Here is an 18,399-nt window from a genome sequence, read left to right on the forward strand (position 1 = left end):
TCACCCTTCCATGTCTTGCCACTGGTGAACACACTCCAGGAGAAGCTGGGAAGCTGGGTTTTGCTGATTTTCTGGTCCCTGACCTTTGGACACCTCCAGCAATCTTTGGTAACTCCATTCACACATGTATACACACACAAACACACACAGGATTATGATTGTATAATCTACTTAGATTGAACTAAATCCATATTTTACAAATGTCTTGAATCAAGGGCCTGTCCATCTGAGGTGGGTAGAACTGAAGCAGAATATGATGAATTCATTATTTTGAATTAATTAATGAATTAATTTTAATGCTATTCAGGTGGCCCGGTCAGAAAAACTCGTTCAAGGAATTTACTGAGTGGTTTAGGCAAACAAAGGATTTTTTAAAAAATTGTTTTTAATTTTAAGGGTTTACACGGACACCCAGTTACCCAAAATATACTTTCTTCGGATGATGCAAAACAGCAAACACATGACATGAAACTGCGGGGTGGGGAAAGGGAGAATGAGGCCCACCCACAAGGAAGGGCAAGGGCAAGGTATTCAGACTGAAACTGCAGAACCGAGCAGGTGGCAGCTGAACACTGCTCCCTTCCCGTGGGTGGCCGGCCCCAAGCTCAGTGGCACCACACACCGTGAGGAATCAGGCCTATTTGTTGGGAATGAAGTCACAATTTCAGAAGAACCACAAATTTTGACGAGTAAAAACAAGTCCTTTAGATTTAATTTCTGCGCTTTCTCCAGAACCCATCCCTGGCTCTCCAGAACCCATCTCTCCTGGCTTCTCAACCCCAAGTTTCCATAACTTCCCAAGCTATAAGATTAAGGTTTTAGAAACTTCATACCGGCAGAATGGGGGAATAGGGGTGGGAGTGGCAGGCTAAAACCCAGGCCAAACCCTTTTGGGGATCCCCGTGCCTTTCGGGATAGCACTATTTCTTTCTTTCTTAGAGGGTTAGAGGCCACAGTTCTGCCACTGGCCACCCGCCGTGCTGGCTCTCAACGCCTCAAGCTGCTCTCATCTAACCCCGGGAAAGCAGGGGTGAAGAAGCGAGCCTCGGAGACTCCGCCCATGAATTGGCACGTTTGCGTACCCAATGCTGCGGCGGCCATCTTGGGTCCGGGCAGCCCGCGCGCTTTCGGCCCTTTCCAGAGCGGTTGCGCAACAGCGCCGCGAGTGCACCTGCGCGGGGAGGACACGACAGAGTCACCCCATTTAACAGCCTGGTGGGCCTGTGTTCTCAGGCCGCGCTATCCAACCTCTCCCCCGCCATTCCTGGTAGCAAGTTACAGCTCCCGTCCCTTTCCTACCTGGGTGACTCTGGGAAGCAGCTGTGAAGCAGAAATTTGAGCCTCCCTCCAGCCCGGTACTCGTCGCCAGCGCTAATACCTACTGATTGGGCATCTATGATAAATTCCCAGCATAAATCCTGGCACATAGTATGTGTTAAGTAAGTGTTGCCTTAAAGCTTTTCCTGCAGATTGCAGAGTGCGTTGAAGCTAAACCACCCTTCTGGCCACCAATGCCTGCAGCGCTACCTTCTCCAAGGCCGACCCCCCACCATTGCATCCGCTGTGGACTCAGAAGACCGTGGCAGGGGGACAGGGGGCTTGACAAGGTCACTATCAGGACAGTGAAAGTGAAGCTCGAGTCCTTTTGGATCTGCATGTGACCCTTTGGAAGAGTGACAGAAACACAGGCCGGGGTGCCCAGGACTGGAAAGACTGTAGATTTTGGAACATTTAAACGCCCCCATGCTTGTTATTTTTATCGCCCCTGGCTGCATCCCCACAGGGACAGCCATACGACACAAAACTCCTAGGATGAAAAGCCCTGTATGTGTTCTGGCTGTGAGGGACAGAGGGGGAGCTAAGACATTGTGTCTCAGGCGGAGTCCCGGGTGGGGGAGAAGGGCTTTTTGGGCCAGTGTGGGTGGTGGCTCCAGAGAGGGAGAGGAATTCAAGCCAGGCAAGAGGTGCCCTGTGGGGTCCCCAGACGCGTGTAGCTGCTCCAGGAGCTCTGCAGCCAGGGCCCACCAATCTGAGACCCCCGCCTGTCTAAGGGAGTGTAACATTGTCTGGAACCCTAGGATTTGAGTTCCAGCCCCTGGAGAAGAAGGCTGGAGAGGGGGCGGGAAGGAAAAGCCTCTGCAGGATTCAGGAGGCCCAATTTGAGATCTTATTCAGTACTGAACCAGATAAATAAATGCCAGGTATGCTTGGGTTTCCCAACTCCAGCTTGATGAAGAGGAGCAACAAAGGATACAAATATTACCAAGCAGGGGATTGTATAGTTTATTTTCAAACACACAAACACACTCAGATGGTGGGGAGGGCCCCATGTTCCCCCTTCCTCCCCCACATTTGGCTTAAGAACTTCTCTCTCCATTCCCCAAATCCCTGGACTGTGCAAGACAGATAAAGTACTCCTCATCTCATCAGCAGGGGACTGGGCAGGTGAGGAGTGCAGGGCGGGGAGGGGTAGAGTTCAAGTATTCACAGTTCCCTCATCCCCACCCCCAGATTACACTGTGCCCAGGCCATGAGGGAGGGGAAGGGGGCTGGCTCTGGGGTTCCTGGTGATGTTAAGAGCCCTTCTCCCACTCAGAAACTTCCAGAGGTGCCCCCTACTCCTTCTCCCTGATAATCACAAAGCAGGGTGCTAAACCCTGTAGTCTGGGCAAGGAGGGGGGCCTTGGCACTCCACTTGCCCCAGACCCCTGACTCATAATGGAGGGATGCTGAGGATGTGGCCTTCACCTGTAGTGAATGGGCTGGGACAAAGTGGTTATAAAGTGAGGAAAAGGGGGAGGCTGGGCTAGGGGTCCTGGCGGGTAAACTCAGGCAGCTCTTGTCATGCCCAGCCCACCCCACCCCTGCCCCATCTCCCATTCCAGGCCCAGAATCCCTGAGAGTCTGACCAAAAAGGCAGAATGGGAGCAGTGGAGGAGCTGAGCAGGGTCAGGGACCCCTCTCCCAGGCGGTTCTGCTCCTGGGAGAAAGGATGAGTGGGGAAGGCAGACACTGGGCTCTGGTCCCAGTGCTGAAGTGCTGACCTTCCAGAACAAGTTGAGTCCTGAGAACACAGAGGAGGCCAGCTGGTCCCCACTCCCCAGATGCCCCGGTTGGGTGGAGGGCTGGGAATGGGGAAAGGAGTCTCCCAAGGGTATTATAAAAAGCTAAAACCATTAAAAACTTTCTGGGGAGAAGTGGCTCCCTCGCTTCTAGCCTCCCCATGGCCCAGCAGAGAGGGGGATCCCAGAGAGCTGAGGGAGGAGGCTGCAGCCCCTCTCTTCAGGATGGGGCCCAGTGAGGGGGCCCGTTAGCACCATGCAATGTCGGACGCCCCCCCAGAGCTGCAGTGCCCACCTGCTAAAGCTTCTGTACTCTTGAGGGGTGACCCCTGCAGGGGAGGGGAGGAGAGGGGAGTGGGAGGAAGGTTCGGCCAAAGTACAGGCAGGGGTCTCAGAGGACCCCGAAGGGCTCCTGCAGGAGTCAAGACTTGAAGAATCTTCGTACCACAAACTGGCCCAGCAGAACCACGGCCAGAACCATGAGCACGTTCCGGATGGGGCCATTGCCTAAGTCCAGGGCTGCCACCTGCCGGGACAGACAGAGGGTCACAGAGGGGCTGGCAGTATATACGGGCCCCCTTGGGGGTCCAGGGAAGGGCTGGGAGAGGGACAGTCCCAGGCGCAGGGAGGGTGCTGGGCACTCACCCAGCCGCCCCTCTGTGCGATCCATCGGGCAATGTAGTGGTGCAGCATGAAGTCGGCCACAAAGCGGGTCACCTGGCCCAGGAAGCCGGTCAGGCCGCGCTGGTAGACGTGGAGGGCCAGGCGGTAGCCGAAGCCCAGGAGAGCCACCACGCGGCCCCAGTTGATGCCGCTCTCAAAGAGACTGCGGGCAGAGCGTCCAACACTGTCAGCGGACAGCCCCCGGCTGGCCCTGCAGCCTGCTTTCCCTCTCCCACCCCTCACCCCAACCAGAAAGCAAAATGGCTTAGCTGTGAATCAAAGGCCAGAGAGGCTGCACCAGCCTGGCCTCGATTTGGGAAGAACCTGGTTCTCTGTGGAAGGAGAAACTCAGAGGGCATAGGAGCTGGATGCTGCCCCCAATTCTGTAGGTGCAAAGGGGCACAGAGAGGGCAGAGGGCAGAGCAAGCAGCTGGAGGCAGCAGGAAGATTACCTGTGGGTGTTGCTGCTGGCCTGGCAGCACGAAGGACAGCAGAGAGAGAGAGGACAGAAAAGAAGTTAGGACAGGTCCCAGGATCGGGGGTGGGTTGCTGGGGGCATCGGAGTCGAAGAACATGGGCAATTTCAGCGCTGGGTCCTAACTGTAAACCTGTCTCCTCTCCTCCCTTGACCCCCAGCTTCAAATCTACCCTGACACCAACCCCCCTAGTTCGAGTGGTGACAAAGGCTAACATTATCTGAGTATGGGCACCGTTCTAAGTGCATTTTCCCCACTTTACAGACAATGACAAGGAGGCCTAGAAAGCTGGGATCTGAATCCACTACACCAGCTGCCTCGTGGATGTCAGATGATAGCAGCTGGAAGTCACTTCCAGGACCTGGTGGAAGTTAGCAACCTTCCCATCTTCTGTGTGAAATGTGATTCCAATTGGAAACAGTTTTCAGCTAGCCTGGGAGCTCTGGGGCCACCCCCTTCCGTGACCACCCTCTAGAGTCATTCTAACTGGTCAGGGTCAGAGCTGTCTCTCAGACCTGTGAGCTAATGCACAAAAAATGAGGAGACTGAGGCCCAGAGAGCGGTGCCCCAGGCCACACTGCGTTAACAGCAGACACGCAGAAAGGAAACAGGTCTCCTGACCTTGATAGAGAAGCACGTGGCAGCCCACATGGGGGAACCAGCCCACACTGGGGGCAGGAGCACTGCACAGTGGTGACAGGTCAACAGGGAGGCAGTGACCAGGGCCAGGGCTACCTCGAGGCAATCTTGATGAAATACTCGTAGGCATTCTCTGCTGTCGGCTGCAGGTGCTGCAGCATGTTCTGGAACTCCGAGTCGTAGCGCTGGTTGATGTCATCCCCGATGATGGCAAGCTGCCTCCCCACCTGCCCCATGGTGCTGTAGGAACGGGAGGCAGGTGGGTGAGTAGACGGACAGGCAGCCGGGGCTCGCTGCAAAGAGGTTCTGCCTGAGATGCCCTAGGCCTAGAGCCCCTCTCCTTGGAGGGCCCTGGCAGTGTTCTCAGCACGTGAGGGAACAAGGGGCAGACATGGAGGATGCAGGTCCCAGAAACGAGTGGGCACCCAAGATGAAATAGGAACCACAATGGGAAGACAAGATCCCCCCAGGCCTTGCCAGTTCCCGGGACCTGCCCAATGACCCTATCTGAGCCCCTGCCTCCCTGCAGATGTGGAGCTAGCAGGGGCTGCTGCTTACCTATTAGGCTCTAGAGGTAAGGTGTCCATCTCTGGGTCGGCAGGTGCAGTTGCCCCCTCGGCCTCCTGCTCCTGCTGATGGCGGTAAAAAACGTAGCTGCGGAAAACCTCCTCTGTGTCCCGGGCCACCTGTTCCTCTGAGGATCAAAGCTGGGAGTCAGGGAGGCACGGCCAGCCTCCCGCCATCTCATCCTTCATGGATGGTTCACATTTCCTCAAGGCCACAGCTGTGCTCTCCATTAGACAGAAGTATCCCTGCTTTCTCTCCTCGTTAACACACCTTCTGGCACCATCCTGGCACTTTTCAGTCAGTCCTCACAACAGCCTTATGCAGTAGGTAATTTCCATTTTACACATGGGGAAACTGAGGCACAGGGAGTTTAAGTAACTGCACGAGATTACACAGCTAGAACAAAAATGGGCATTTGGGCTCCCACATCTATTTAGTGTGGATACAGTGTATTTAGTGTGTATTTAGTGGGTATAAGACTTTAGGGAACTTGGGAAACAGATTTGAAACTGTGGTCTCAGGTCTAGAAAAGTTATATAGGTGACCCATGCCAAACTCTGAAATCTGTTCTCAAAGTAATTGTTACAGTGTGCTTTGAAATTAATTGCTTTTTTGTATAAATGTTATTTTTCACACACACAAAAATCTATATTTCTTCTAGCCTCCAGTGTTTTGGAGCAGCTAGAAAGAAAAATCTGAAATGGTAGAATAATAACCTGTGGCCAACTCTGAAATCTCTTCTGTAACTACTTGTTGAAGAGCACTTTGAAAATCATTGCTTTTTCTTTCTTTTCTTTATATATGTTATTTTTAACAATAAAAAACTTTTTAAAAAAAAAAAAAAGAAAGAAAAGTCACATAGGGAAATAGTGATAGAGCTGGGATCTGAACCCAAAGTCCAGAGAGCTACCTGGACTGGTTAGTTGTGGGCCCTGAGCTCTAGGCTTCCTTGGAAGAGGGTAGAAGGACAACCCTCTTACTTCCTCCCCCAAAGTCACAACAATTGCATTCTCTTGTTTAGCAGACCTAACTCAGTGATAAGCCAATTTACTTCCTTATTTCTCCCACTGCAAGGCTTCTTTCCTCCTCCTTTAAGCCCTGATCCCGGATCCCGTCCCTGGAGGGAGCTGGAGTGGAGTCAGGGTTACGCCCTGGGATGGCGCAGTGCCCATCTTCCCATGTGCTCTCCCAGCCCCTGGACCCACCCTGGCCCGCGTCCGTCTAGTGTGTGTCAGGTACCCAGCCCTCATGTCTTTGGGGAACACGGGAAACAGATTGGAAACCAAGACCTCAGGCCTAGAAAAGTCACATAGGGAAGCAGTGACAGAGCTGTGACCTGAATCCAAAGGACTGGGCTTAACCTTGACTGCAACCTGGCTTCTGAGCCTGACAGGCCACCTCCACTGGGTGGGGAGGTATTTTTCCTCCTTGATCCAAGGTGGGGAAACTGAGGCAGGAGAGCCTGCCCTTTTCTGCTCAGGTAGCTCCAGTAGTTCTGGGATGGTGAGGGGGCAGGAGGGCCCTTACCAGAAGTGGAGGATGGGCTAGGCTCTTCGCATCCCTGGTCGGGGGGACCTGGGCCTTGTCCAGATGCCATTTTTCAGACCCGGGTGGAGGATAGTGTCAGCCTGTGGGGATGGGTGAGAAAAAGTATGTGGGCATGAGCAGGAAGTCATGACTGGGAATCCCAGCATAGTTCCCAGGGCCCCACAGCAGGGAAGGCTGCCTGACTCCGGGAAGGACCCTGAGTCCTAGCTCCAGACTTCTCTTATGCCACCAGCTTGGGTCCCAGCAGAGTCTGTTGGCAGAATCAGAAATTGATGGACACTTCACTGGCAACACCCTAGGGGGTGCAAGAGGGGAGGCAGCCAAAGACACACTAAGAGTTCAGCCAAGATTTGCTCCCAGGTTTCTGCACCCCAGTGTGACTCTGAGGTCATGTTTCTCCTCACTCCTGGGTGGGGGAGGTTAGTTTCAGGGGCCCGGCACACTCTGACCACAGGCTTGTCACCTCCTAGCCAATGACCCATGAAGGAGTGTCCTTGAAGGCCCCACTTCCCCTTGGCCCATCACGGCACACCTGCTTTTCCAATTCAGGCCTGTAAGCCACAAACATTTCCTGAGCACCCCCACACTGTACCCCTACCGCTTATGAGCACCCCCTGGGCCCTGGGCATTGAAAAGTCATATTAACCAGCAAAGTAAGCATCGTCATACCAATTTTATAGGTAGGAAAAGTGAGGCACAGGCAGATCAGTGCTTGAGGCCCCATAGCTAGTCAGGAAAACTCAGGTTGGTGTCCTGAATCTCCATGAGTCCATAAACTCAACACTCATTTAAAATGGATTTTCCTGTGTGTGTGTGTGTGTGTGTGTGTGTGTGTGTGTGTACCTCATAAGGTATCCTCTCCAGGGCAACTTTCCCCATCTACTTCCTGCTGGTCCCCTCCCCACTCTTGCCTCCGGATGAGCTGAGGAAGTCCTCGGGAGCCAGGGTCTTCCTCATTGCTCCCTATACTGACTAGTGCCACGGGCTCCCCACCACATACCTGCTCTGTCCCCAGCCCCATTTCCTCATTACCCTGCCCTGGCAGCTGCCCTGCTCCACTGGATCTGCTCTGTGAACCCGAGAGAAAGAGTATTTCCTGGATATGTGCTGTTTCACTTTCAATTTGCACCCCATTCCAGAGCCACATTTTCCCCAAAGCTGCCTCGATCACTGTAGTGAAAGCTGCCCCTCCTGCTGTCCCTGGGGAGGGTACAACCCCACCCTGAGCCAAGCAGGGCTACTCCCTCGTCCCTAACTGGGTGCCCATACCCTCCTCCCTTTTAGGCCTGGGGCTATTTTCAAAAGTACCCCAAAGTTGTCTGGGAAGGGGGCTGAATCACTCAGAGCTCCTCCACTCCACCCTCAGGGCATGTCTTAGGCAGACTCTCCTTTCCCCTGGGCCAGGAAGGACAGACTTTTGCCTGGCACCGCCCCCCACCCCCCACCCGCAGCTCCTTCCTGGAAAAGATGCCTTTCCCTCTCCCTGGGCCTCTGAAATCCCACACCCCCAAGTCAGCAAGGATGGAGGATGCTGAGCATACCCCTAGCTCTCCCTACAGCTGGGGAGCAAGTGTAGCCCCAGGAGGGCCCCCAGGGCCAGCGGCCTCTACCACCCCCTGTCCCCATTCCGAATGGCCCAACTTCCTGGTAAAGGGAATCCCCCCAGTCCAATTTGCTTGGCTTAGTTGGGCCAGTGACCCTGGCAGGATGTTCCCACGGGAGATGCCTGGCCAGGGCCCCAGACCCAGTCTAGGGTTCCTAGGGCAGGAGGAAGCACTGTGGATGTTTTCGCCTTGACCTTGACCTTGGCTCTGAACTTCACCCCCCATCCCCACCCCCAATCCCCAGACCGCTGCAGGACCCAGTTCTCAGGCACCCATAGCAGGGGCAGGAGGAGACACCGTCTGAGGGGCCAGCCAGAGGCAAGGGGTAGCGGAGTGGCTGGGACAAGCCCTGAAGCTCTCCCCCTCCCCACCCTGGGCCTGGGGCCGGGATGGGGAAAGGCTGGCAGGATGAGCAGGACGCCCCCTCCCCTCTACCACCCCCACCAGCCCAGCATACCTAACCCCGACTCTGGTCCAGAAGCGGTGGGGTGGATCGCAGGGTCAAGGCCGGAGGTCCCCAGGAGCAGCGGCCGCGCCCAGGAGAGGGGTGCCGAGGCCGGGCTTCAGGAGCCGGCGTCAGTGAGCTCCCGGCATCGGGATGTCGCCTCTGCTTGTCACCGCCGGCCGGAGGGGCGCGAGCGGCTGGGAAATCATAGAGGTGTGGGCTGTGCCCAGCTCCAGTCAGCTCCCTCTAGAGGCAGCGCCTCCGCGGCCGCCGGATCCGGATGCCCGGGCCGCGCTCCCCCCTCCACCCCACGGCCCGCGGGGCGGAGCGGCTTCTCCCGGCGCCGGCCCCCAGCCCTCGATCATTTCTCCCTTCCATCAATCCGTGTCTATTAGAGAAAGCCACGATGGCTTTCTTAAGCGTCCCCAGCGTGCTATGTCCTTTAGCGGTCACTTTGTCTCGTGGAATAATCTCAACACCCCCTGCAAGTAGACACTGCCAACTCTGTCCATTTCACAGAGGAGCAAACCGAGGCTCCGGCGAAGGTTTAAGGAACTCTGCCAGGTCACTGAGCTGGGTTTATAATCAACGAGGGCTGTGGGTGCCATGCGGAATGGCAAGAATAAGTTGAGATTCAACTTGCAATGGCATCTTGGTAGTTCTTGGAGCTGGAACCCATGAAGGTGAAGGACAGGTAAATAATGAGGTGTGTGCTCCCACCTGGGCACGTGTGAGCTGGAGGCTAAGGGCGCTGAGGAAAGGAGGGCAGATACTGTCTGGCCGAGGGGAATGGTTCTCAGGGATGGAAATGGCCGGGGAAGGGCCGGCCAGGTGATCCTCATCAGCCCCCTCCCCCATTCTGAAGGTCTAGTCCACTCCCACACGCCCCCTGTCCACTCCCTGTCCAGTCCCCCAGGACTCCCATTAACACTCCCTCCCCAAAGCCTTTACCCTCTGCTCTATTTGCCTGTCAAGCACCCCCCCACCAAGCCTCCTGCCCCTGCCTCATCAAACCCCCCATCCAATTCCTCTGCCCCTCCCACTTCCCATGAAGCCCCATGAAGCCCCCTCCCACCCCCACCGCCCGACCTCCGCCTTCTAGAACTCCTGGAAGTTTCCAATCGGAGGTTTTAATTTGAAAACTCCTCCTGTTCTTAGGCAGTTGGTCCTGGTGTGGATGCTGCAGCCCTTCCCTCTGAGTCGCGGTCCCCTCAGGATGGAGGCCCCAACTCCGATGCCCCCATCCCGAGTTTTGGGCCGCTCCTCCTTGTTCCACTTTTTCCGCAGCCTGGTGGGGAGCAAGAGCGGCCCAAGGGGCTGTGGCAGGGTCCTGGTGGGGGCCTGTGTGCGCCCCTCTCAGGAGCAGGACGCAGTGCCCCTGACGATGGCCCGGCCTGCCATGCTGCCCTGCGCCCTTTCTGTGGCCATGCCCAGGGGTTCCCAGGACCCGCCAGGGCCTCAGCCTGCAGAGGTGGGGGGCGTGGGGGCCCAGCCCGCCACCCCTCTGGAGGTCCTTCCTGTCATGACCCAGAGTGGAAGAGGGAAGTCAGGCCTGCTGAGAGGAAGCCAGGAGGTGCTGGACAACCTGTCTGAGAAGGAGGAGGAGGAAGAAGAGGAGGGGGAGGCAGTGGGGGAGGCCTGTGGAGACACAGGGGCCTCAGGCAGGTGAGGGGTTGGGGCTGTGGGTATGGGGGTGGGGGGGGTGGCAACGGATGGGGAAGGGGCCTGGGATGGCCTGAGATGGGGAAGGGGAGTCCTTGGATGAATAGAGAGCACCTAGGTGGGGAGGGATGGGGAGATGGGGGTTTAGGGACCGAAGACAAAAGGCAGGGGCTAGGGCCTGGGCAGGGAAGGTGCCAGGCTGGACTGGGGCTCCGGTGTCTTCCCCAGCCTCCTGTTCCAGGCCCTGCTCTATCTACCCTGCCTTCTCTCCCCACACTCTCCCTCCTGGTTTCCCAGTCCCCTCTGGGCCTGACGCCCATCCCCTGTAAGGAAGGGGACTGGCTTTTCCCTCTGCTCCTCACTCCCCACTTGCCAGGAGGGACAGCCCCTCTATGACAAAGAACCAGAGCGCTGAGCAGGGCCTGAGGGAGCGCACAGCGGGGACACCGAGGGCCCTTGCCACATCTCTGGGACCAGCCCCACTCCCCACCTGACTCTGCTTTGGGATCAGTCTCCACTTTGCCCAGGCCCTCGAGGTGGAACAAGGATGCCTGCGGAGGGCAATGGGAGCCCTGGAGGTCAAGTTCAAGGCCCTCACCGGAGAGGAGGAGAAGGAGTGTCTGCTTGATGGTGAGTGTGGTGACCCCCGGGAGCCAGAGAGATGTCAGAAATGGACCCTGTGCCTCTAGAGCTCCTCAAGGTATGGGGCCAGGAAGGACCCAGGACACAGTCTGAGGGAACTCTAGAGCCAGGCTGTGTGGGTTTGAATCCCACCTCTACCACACCAAGTTGTGTGACAGTGGCAAAGTTGCTTAACTTCTCTGTGTCTCTGATTTCTCATCCCATAAAATGGGAATATACTACTACCTCTCTGCGGGGGTGGGGGGAAAGGGGGTAGTTGCAAGGATGAAATGAGATAGTATTTGTAAAGTGTCTGACACATAGGTGTTTGCTAAAGGAAGAAAACCCTCCCCCCAGCTCAGACTTCCCCTGTTCCTGACCCCCGGGCCTGGGCACCACCACCCCCAGCCTGGCAGTGACCAACACCCCTTCACAGGAGACCTCAGATTAGCCTCCTCAAAAATGGGGACAACTCCCTGGAGCCGCCTCCTCAGTTTGTACAAGCAGCTCCAGAAATCGGCCATGGCCAAGGTCTTTGGGACTAAGGTGGGGTAGTGGGGCGGGGGTTGGGGGGGGAGGGGATGAGGCCTGGGAGGGGCCCTTCCTACCCCCACATCTGGCTGGTCCCAGGGTATGGGGCCCAGGGGCAGCAGTCCTCTTTCTTAACCCTTTGGAAGCCGTTGCCTTCTGCTTGCTGTTTTATCTGGGAGACATAGGGCTGCAAACTTGGAGTCCCAGCCCCCTCATCTGCTCTGGCCTGGCTCAGTTTCCTTTCAAGGAAGGCTTGCCTCATGAGGAAGAGAAACAGGAGAAGGAAATGGAGGAAGAAGATAACTATTTCAACCTCTGTGTCCCAGGCACTGCCGCCACCTTCCAGTCACCACTGTATAAGACTTTGAGGTCAACAGATACAGCCGGTAAGTGCAGGACCCTCCTTCCTCTCCCCTCCCCACCTACTGCCAGGCCTGGGGAGGTAGTACCAGCTCTGACCACCAGGTGGTACCAGAGGCCCTAAGATGACCACCTGAGACGTGGTGGGTTGGTGAGGGGTTAGGGGGGCACACATAGCATGGAGTTGTGTTGGAGGCCATGCTGTTTAACCAAGAAAGGGGTCCTCCTCCTCCCTTTCAGGGTTTGGGGATTGCGATTTGGCCTGGAGCTCCTCAAGCACCAACTTTTTCTCAGCCTAAGACTTCTAACTCATTTGGTAGCCACTTCTGTTTTCCCATCATGCATTGCTGTGACAGCACCCTAGAGGGCCCTTCTCCCAGTGTCGCCCCCATGCAGTCCCAGACATGGGGGGCAGCTGGTTCAGTGGTGAGAACGTGCCATGATAAAATTGGTTAATATTTACATAGCTGTTACTATGACAGACTCCATTCCAAGCACTTCTCACCTAATACCACATCATAACTCCGTGAGATAGGGCCTATTAGCAATCTCCACTCCACAACAAGGAAACAGAGGCACAGGAGGTTAACTAACTTGTCCACGGTCACACAGCTAGTAAATGACTGAGCTGGGACTAGCACCCGGCCAGTTAGGATTCCAGATCAATGCTCCTGATTTGGTGGCTAGATGTGTGTCTTCTTTGAAACCCATATACTCTGCAGGTGGGAGCCCTTGGCAAGTGAATTTCCTGGGGAAGTCCGGGCTGGCTCCAGGTCATGGAAAAAGAAAGGGCTACGACGGGGAGTGAGCAGGGATCATTCCAGTCTGGGATGAGGTTGGGAGTGCAGAGGCTATCTCCTCTTTCTTGGATTCCCAGCAGTTTGCTCCATCCTACTCCTACCTGTCCCACACCCATCTATCTGGCTCTTAGGTTTCATGGAGTCGGAGCTGGAGAAGTTTCTGGCAGTACAACGGGAATCCCACCTCTGGAAGGCAAGCAGCCAGGACATTCTAGGGCTGAACAGGTTTAAGGAGGCGGGCAACGTAGATGGCCAGGTAAGCCAGCCCACTGTCCCCTGCCCAAGGACACTAGGGAAAGTGGACCGAAGACCTCTCATCTCCCAGGGGCTCTGGCCTCTGTTCCAGCACTGCCTCACCCCTGTCCCCTACTGCCTGGGTGGGAATAATCCCTTCTTGGTGGTGGTTTTTCTGGGATTAGGACCCTGGCTCCCTGTTTGTACACGCGTGCACGCGCGCACACACACACACACACACACACACACTTCTCCATCTGTCTGTCTCTCACTTGGCTCAGAGTCAGGCTGTCCATTTTTTTTTTTTCCTTTGGAGGTATGTGTGGGGGATGCATGGTCCGGGAATCGAACCCTGGTCTCCCGCATGGGAGGTGAGCATTCTACCACTGAGCCACCCATGCACCCAGGCTGTCCATTTTTAAGCCTTCACTTTGCCATTCACTTGGTATGTGGCCTTGAACAAGCACCTTCCCCACTCTGGGTCTCAGTTTCCTCATCATTCATCAAGACAATAGGAAAATTTGTCCGGATGAGCTTTAAGACTTCCCTGGGTTTCTGGAATGCATATAATGCGGCTGTTTTTCTCCACACCCACTCCCACTCCCACGTACATGTGTCTGCACAGGGGACTTGCCCCCACTGGGTCAGACCACGGACACCCGCCCACCTACCCTCCCTGACACCAGCCCTGAAGCAGCGGCCTCTCCCAGCTCTGAGCACAAGTTGGTGGATGTATTGCTGAAAATGTGCCCATGCCCCCTTTTGAGTTAGTTTCCCTCTCATTCATCTGCTAGTGCTTGCCTTCAGTGGACATGCACCTCTGACAGTCTGTGCGGTTCAGAAAAGGAAAGAGTATAGGGTTCAGAGGCCGAGCTCTTTGGCTAAAGTCCCTGCTGTGGCATCAGCTCTCTCTGTGACCATGACAACAGGCCTCGGGTGCTTTACCTGGAAAGGGGGACGGCGGGGGGAGCAGGTGTGATGGAGGATGTGGGAGGATGGCAAGGGTTATGACTCTACTTTTCTCCCCTGGAGGGGCGGGCACAGGAGACCGCATGCCTGCTGGGCACAGCAACCCGGTCTCTATACTGTCCCAAACCTGCCCTGGTGACCTTCTCACTGGCAGCCCCACTTGTGCTTTGGCCAACAAGGCTGTGTCACCTCATCCAGATCACACCGTTTACCAGCTGTGCAGGGCCCCTAAACTTTTGCCATTTCAGGGTTCAAATCTTCTGGCCTCATCCTCCCCTCCCTCCTACCGTCTCCCTTCCAGAACACCCCTTCTCAGAGCCAGCCTGCCAGTGACAGAAACATGACCCTGTCCCAGGGGTCACAGTCCTGGAGTAAATCTGAGCAGTTTTAGCTGGGGGTGGGGTACCCTAGGCTGTTTCTGGGAGTGGCTAGTGAGGATCCAGCCTCGTCCCTACCTGGGGACAGAACTTCCTCCTTGGGTATTTCAAGGATCTTGTTCTCATCATCTCCTTCCCCCACCCATTCTCTTCCTGTTTCCCCTCAGGGACACCAAGCCGAGGGGGAAAGAAGCCGCCCCCCAGCCTTTGGGGAATGCTGGGGACCTGGGGGTCAGGCACTGAGACAGCTGAAGCACCACCGTAGGCTGGAGAGAAGGGTGCAGAGCCCGCTTGGTGGGGTATCAAGGACAGAGGTGAGGGAAGGAAGGGGTTGTTGGTACAATGCCTGACTCCTGGGGCTCCGAGAGAACCCCACAAGTTGGAGGGAGAAGGTCCCCTCCATAAAATGTTTTGGGGAGGGGGCGGCTCAGGGTTGGAGGGGCTGGGGATGTGGCGAGGGCCCAGAAAAGGTGATCTCAGGGAGCTTGTCTCTGGGGGACAGGTGGGAAGCTTAAGGGATACAGAGCAGAGAGAAGAGGGAGCCCCAAACGCTGAGGCATCTTCCTTCACCCACTTCTGCACCCCCAGCATCTGCTCCTTGAGGAGATGGACGAGATGGGAAACTGGCCTCCGGAATGAAGCTGGTGTGACCGCTGAGCCTGCCCTCCTCGGCCCCCGGAGCAGGTGGGGAGGGAAGCAGCCCGCTCTTCCCAGGGCTCACCCAAGCCGCCCCTAGAGCCCAGGGCATGATGGGAGGCAGAGTGTCCACGGGTCTGCAAGGTGGGCCTGCCCAGCAGACTCAGGCCTGTGACATTGTTAATAAAAACCCAGCTTACCTCTGACTTCCTCAGCTGCCTGTCTTTGGACCTGCCCTCCCTCCCGCCCCCACATTGTTTCCCAGTTGCAAGCCCAGTCTACACAGAGTCCACAGGGCTGTGCAGAGGCCCCGTGGCAGGGCGTCTGAGCTAGGTGGGCTGGAGGTTTGTTGGGCCTGACCTGGGGGTGGGGAAGGGCCCACTGCCCCGAGTCCACGGAGCCCCAGCTGCCCACAAGTCCTGCCCCTATTAGGAGGAGCTTCCCCGACTTCCCTCCACCCCCCAGTTCCCAGGCCATGCTTAGGGCCTCACCAGGAGAATCCGGGAATTCTCCAGCAGGAAATCCCTGCCCAGCCAGCCTAGGGACAAAGCCAGGAAAGTGACCCTGAGACCCTGGGGAGTTGCCTCAGCTATTTAAGGCGCCCTGACTCAGCAGGGGGTGGTTGGGTGTGGGTGTGGGTGGGACAACACAGGGTCTCTGGAGTTGTTGCAGGAGGGACGCCTCCCCAGGCCGGGGGCTAAGAGCAGGGCACTCTCCTGCTCTTAGCCTCTGGCACAAGGTAGGGGGCAGGGGCAGAGCCCGTCCTGTGGCTGTCAGTCATGGCCCACTCTGCCATGCTCAGCGCCGGGCACCCGTGGGGAGCTGGACAGAGGGAGGCTAAAGGGGTGCTGCATGGCCTCAGGTGAGCAGCTGGTGGGCTCCGGGTCTCAGGGTGCAGGCCCCTGGAGGACCCAACTCTACCTGACCCCAGAAGCAAGGACGGGCTTGGGCTGGGGGTGCATGAGGCTGGGCCTTTCCCAGGCCGGGGGCTCTGGCACCCACAGGCCTGGCTGTGTGGGCGTGGGGTAGACGCCAGGAGACGCTGTGTGCCAGGAGCTCCCACTGGCCCTGGGGGTAGGTGAGGGCGGGGGAGGGTAGGCCCACCTGCTTTGCCTTTGGCCTGGCCCAGAATGGGTATGAGAGCGCTCACACCGCCCTCTACTCTTCTCTTCACGGTCACCATTTATGTATGCCGATCCAGTGTTCCCTGTGGGGCTCCGCCCGGGTCATTCCTGTGACCAGCCCTGGGCCTGCTGCAGAACTGAAGTTCGATGTCAGCATGTGCAGGTTACCTTAGTAATCACCGTGATCGATACCAACAGCTGTTCGTTGGACAAATGGCCCCATGAACACATGCTTAGGGTGGAGACTGGCCCTCAGCCCCGGACCAGCCCAGGGAAGGTGGAAGTCCCCAACCATCCCCCAGCTGCTGGGGGTGAGTGAGGCCGGACCCCGAGAGGCTGGTGGTTCCTGGGTGGGGTCGGGGGCTTTCTCCTGGCCTGGGCTGATACAGTCCTTGACTCAGGCTCTGAGCTGGGGCTCGGTGGAAGGACTCATCTGGAGTGTCCCCCTGAGTCAGCCGGCAGATGGCCTCGTGACTTGATGAGTCACCTGTGCCCTAATTACCCTGCTAATCATTCCTCCCAGACTGCTGGCTGCAGGGGGGGTGGGCAGGCTTGGAGGGCGGCCTGGGGGCTCTCTGGGGGCCCCTGGACCCCCTGATCTCCCCACCTGACCATGGAACTCACCTCTGTTGCACCCCCGTCGAGATCCCCCATGGAGAGAAGGGCCCCCCACCCCCACCAGGACGCTGGCCTTGCCCAGGATAGAGAGGGGAGCCCCTGGGCTCAGACAATTCCCAGAGGAGCTTCCAGTCCTCCCCCTGCCTCACTTCCCTCAGGGTTGGGCCAGCCAGATGCTCCTGGGCTTTCCAGGGCACAGGCTGGCGCCGCAGGGGCAGGGCGTGGGGGCTGCAGTGGGGGAAGGTGAGCTGCGCCCTGGCTGGCAGCTCAGGCTCCTTGGTGCCGCTCATGAGCCATCTCAGCTCTTGGGGCTGTGACCTGTCCATCACAGGGACAGGAGCACCTTATCCTCAGGTCCCACCAGGGTGGGGGACTACCGGGGAAGTCAGGGGACTGGGGACTACTTGGGACCCTGGACCGGTGACTTCTCTGCTCCTCATTTTCCCTTGTTAAAGTGAGGGTCCCGTCTCTGTCTTGGGATTGCTGAGACAGCACATGAGCACACCTGTGAGACGGGGAGGTGTGGAGAGCTGGGGCAGGTCCTGGAGCTGGCAGGGGCCTGGGTGCCCCCCGGGGCTCGTGGGTGAGACAGACAGAGGTGATGTGGCCCAAGGACCGTTATGGGGCCTGAAACATCCCCACATTCGTCAGAAGGCCTGGATCCAGGAGATGCCACTGGTCAGCAGGGTGGAGAGTCACGGGGCAGGCCGGGGGTGGGGGGGGGTGATCGTACCGGCAGTGACGGTGGAGGCACTGCCAGGAAAGGCCCCGTGGGTGCAGGGGCCGGGCTCGGGCTCACAACCAACCCGGAGGGATGACCAGGCATTTCTGAAGGACTTGGAGGGAAACTCTGCAGACACATCTGTGGGTCAGACCTGAGGCTTTTAAAAAAAATGTTGATTGTGATAACGTACATAGAACATGACATTTTCATTTCGAACCACTTTCAAGTTTAGACTTCAGTGACGCTAATCACATTCACAGCCTCGCGCCGCCATCACCGCCGTCTGTCACCAAGCGTTTCACCCCAAGTAGAAACTTTGTATGTATTAAACATTAACTCCCCGTTTCCCCCTCCATCCCCACCCATAATTTACTTTCATCTCTATGAATTTGCCTGTTCTGCTTACTTCAATATCAGTGAGATCATACCATATGTGTCCTTTTGTGTCTGGCTTGATTTCACTCAACATGGTGTCTTCAGAGTTCATCCATGTTGTAACATGTATCAGGAATTGATTCCTTTTTACAGCTGAATAATATTCCAATGTGTATATATGCCATGTTTTGCTTATGTATTCTTGAGCTGCTTCTACTTTTCGGCTACTGTGAATAATGCTGCTACGAATATTGGAGTACAGATACATGTCGGAGTCCCTGTTTTCATTTCTCTTGGGTATACACCAAAAAGTGATTGCTGGGCTATATGGTAATTCAGTCTCATGTTGTGAGGAACCACCAAA

General features: G+C 56.6%; 2 protein-coding genes across 5 annotated transcripts; one reads left to right on the forward strand and one right to left on the reverse strand.

Annotated features, from left to right (window-relative positions):
• Positions 1-2,243: 2,243 nt before the first annotated feature.
• On the reverse strand, positions 2,244-9,270 carry BAK1 (BCL2 antagonist/killer 1). Its single transcript, XM_077161511.1, has 6 exons — positions 9,017-9,270; positions 6,935-7,035; positions 5,399-5,534; positions 4,937-5,080; positions 3,708-3,888; positions 2,244-3,588 (listed from the first exon to the last, which is right to left on the reverse strand). The coding sequence occupies exons 2-6, from the start codon at positions 7,002-7,004 to the stop codon at positions 3,484-3,486; spliced, it is 636 nt and encodes a 211-aa protein (XP_077017626.1). The 5' UTR covers positions 7,005-7,035; positions 9,017-9,270; the 3' UTR covers positions 2,244-3,483.
• An 821-nt stretch (positions 9,271-10,091) lies between these two features.
• Positions 10,092-15,400, forward strand: LOC143682615 (gametogenetin-binding protein 1-like). Of its 4 annotated transcripts, none has more exons than XM_077159203.1 (7): positions 10,104-10,669; positions 11,178-11,296; positions 11,724-11,833; positions 12,054-12,204; positions 13,110-13,234; positions 14,726-14,872; positions 15,147-15,400. In XM_077159203.1, exons 1-7 carry the CDS (start codon positions 10,182-10,184, stop codon positions 15,195-15,197), a joined length of 1,191 nt encoding a protein of 396 aa, XP_077015318.1. In that variant the 5' UTR covers positions 10,104-10,181; the 3' UTR covers positions 15,198-15,400. The 4 variants fall into 4 exon arrangements, with proteins under 4 accessions (XP_077015320.1, XP_077015318.1, XP_077015319.1 ...); XM_077159204.1 differs by having other exon boundaries at positions 10,105-10,669; positions 11,724-11,818; XM_077159205.1 differs by lacking the exon at positions 14,726-14,872 and having other exon boundaries at positions 10,092-10,669.
• Positions 15,401-18,399: the final 2,999 nt, after the last annotated feature.

Source organism: Tamandua tetradactyla, chromosome 5 (assembly GCF_023851605.1).
Source record: "Tamandua tetradactyla isolate mTamTet1 chromosome 5, mTamTet1.pri, whole genome shotgun sequence".
Taxonomy (NCBI): Eukaryota; Metazoa; Chordata; class Mammalia; order Pilosa; family Myrmecophagidae; genus Tamandua; species Tamandua tetradactyla.

Bases quoted from the DNA above. Each gene is read 5' to 3' on its own strand.
- BAK1 (XM_077161511.1), bottom strand. From the start codon at position 7,004: ATGGCATCTGGACAAGGCCCAGGTCCCCCCGACCAGGGATGCGAAGAG. The intron at 5,081-5,398 runs GTAAGCAGCAGC...CCGTTCCTACAG, and splicing joins TTACCTCTAGAGCCTAATAG to CACCATGGGGCAGGTGGGGA. The intron at 3,589-3,707 runs GTGAGTGCCCAG...CTGTCCCGGCAG, and splicing joins TCGCACAGAGGGGCGGCTGG to GTGGCAGCCCTGGACTTAGG.
- LOC143682615 (XM_077159203.1), top strand. From the start codon at position 10,182: ATGCTGCAGCCCTTCCCTCTGAGTCGCGGTCCCCTCAGGATGGAGGCC. The intron at 10,670-11,177 runs GTGAGGGGTTGG...CTTTGGGATCAG, and splicing joins GACACAGGGGCCTCAGGCAG to TCTCCACTTTGCCCAGGCCC. The intron at 12,205-13,109 runs GTAAGTGCAGGA...TCTGGCTCTTAG, and splicing joins GAGGTCAACAGATACAGCCG to GTTTCATGGAGTCGGAGCTG.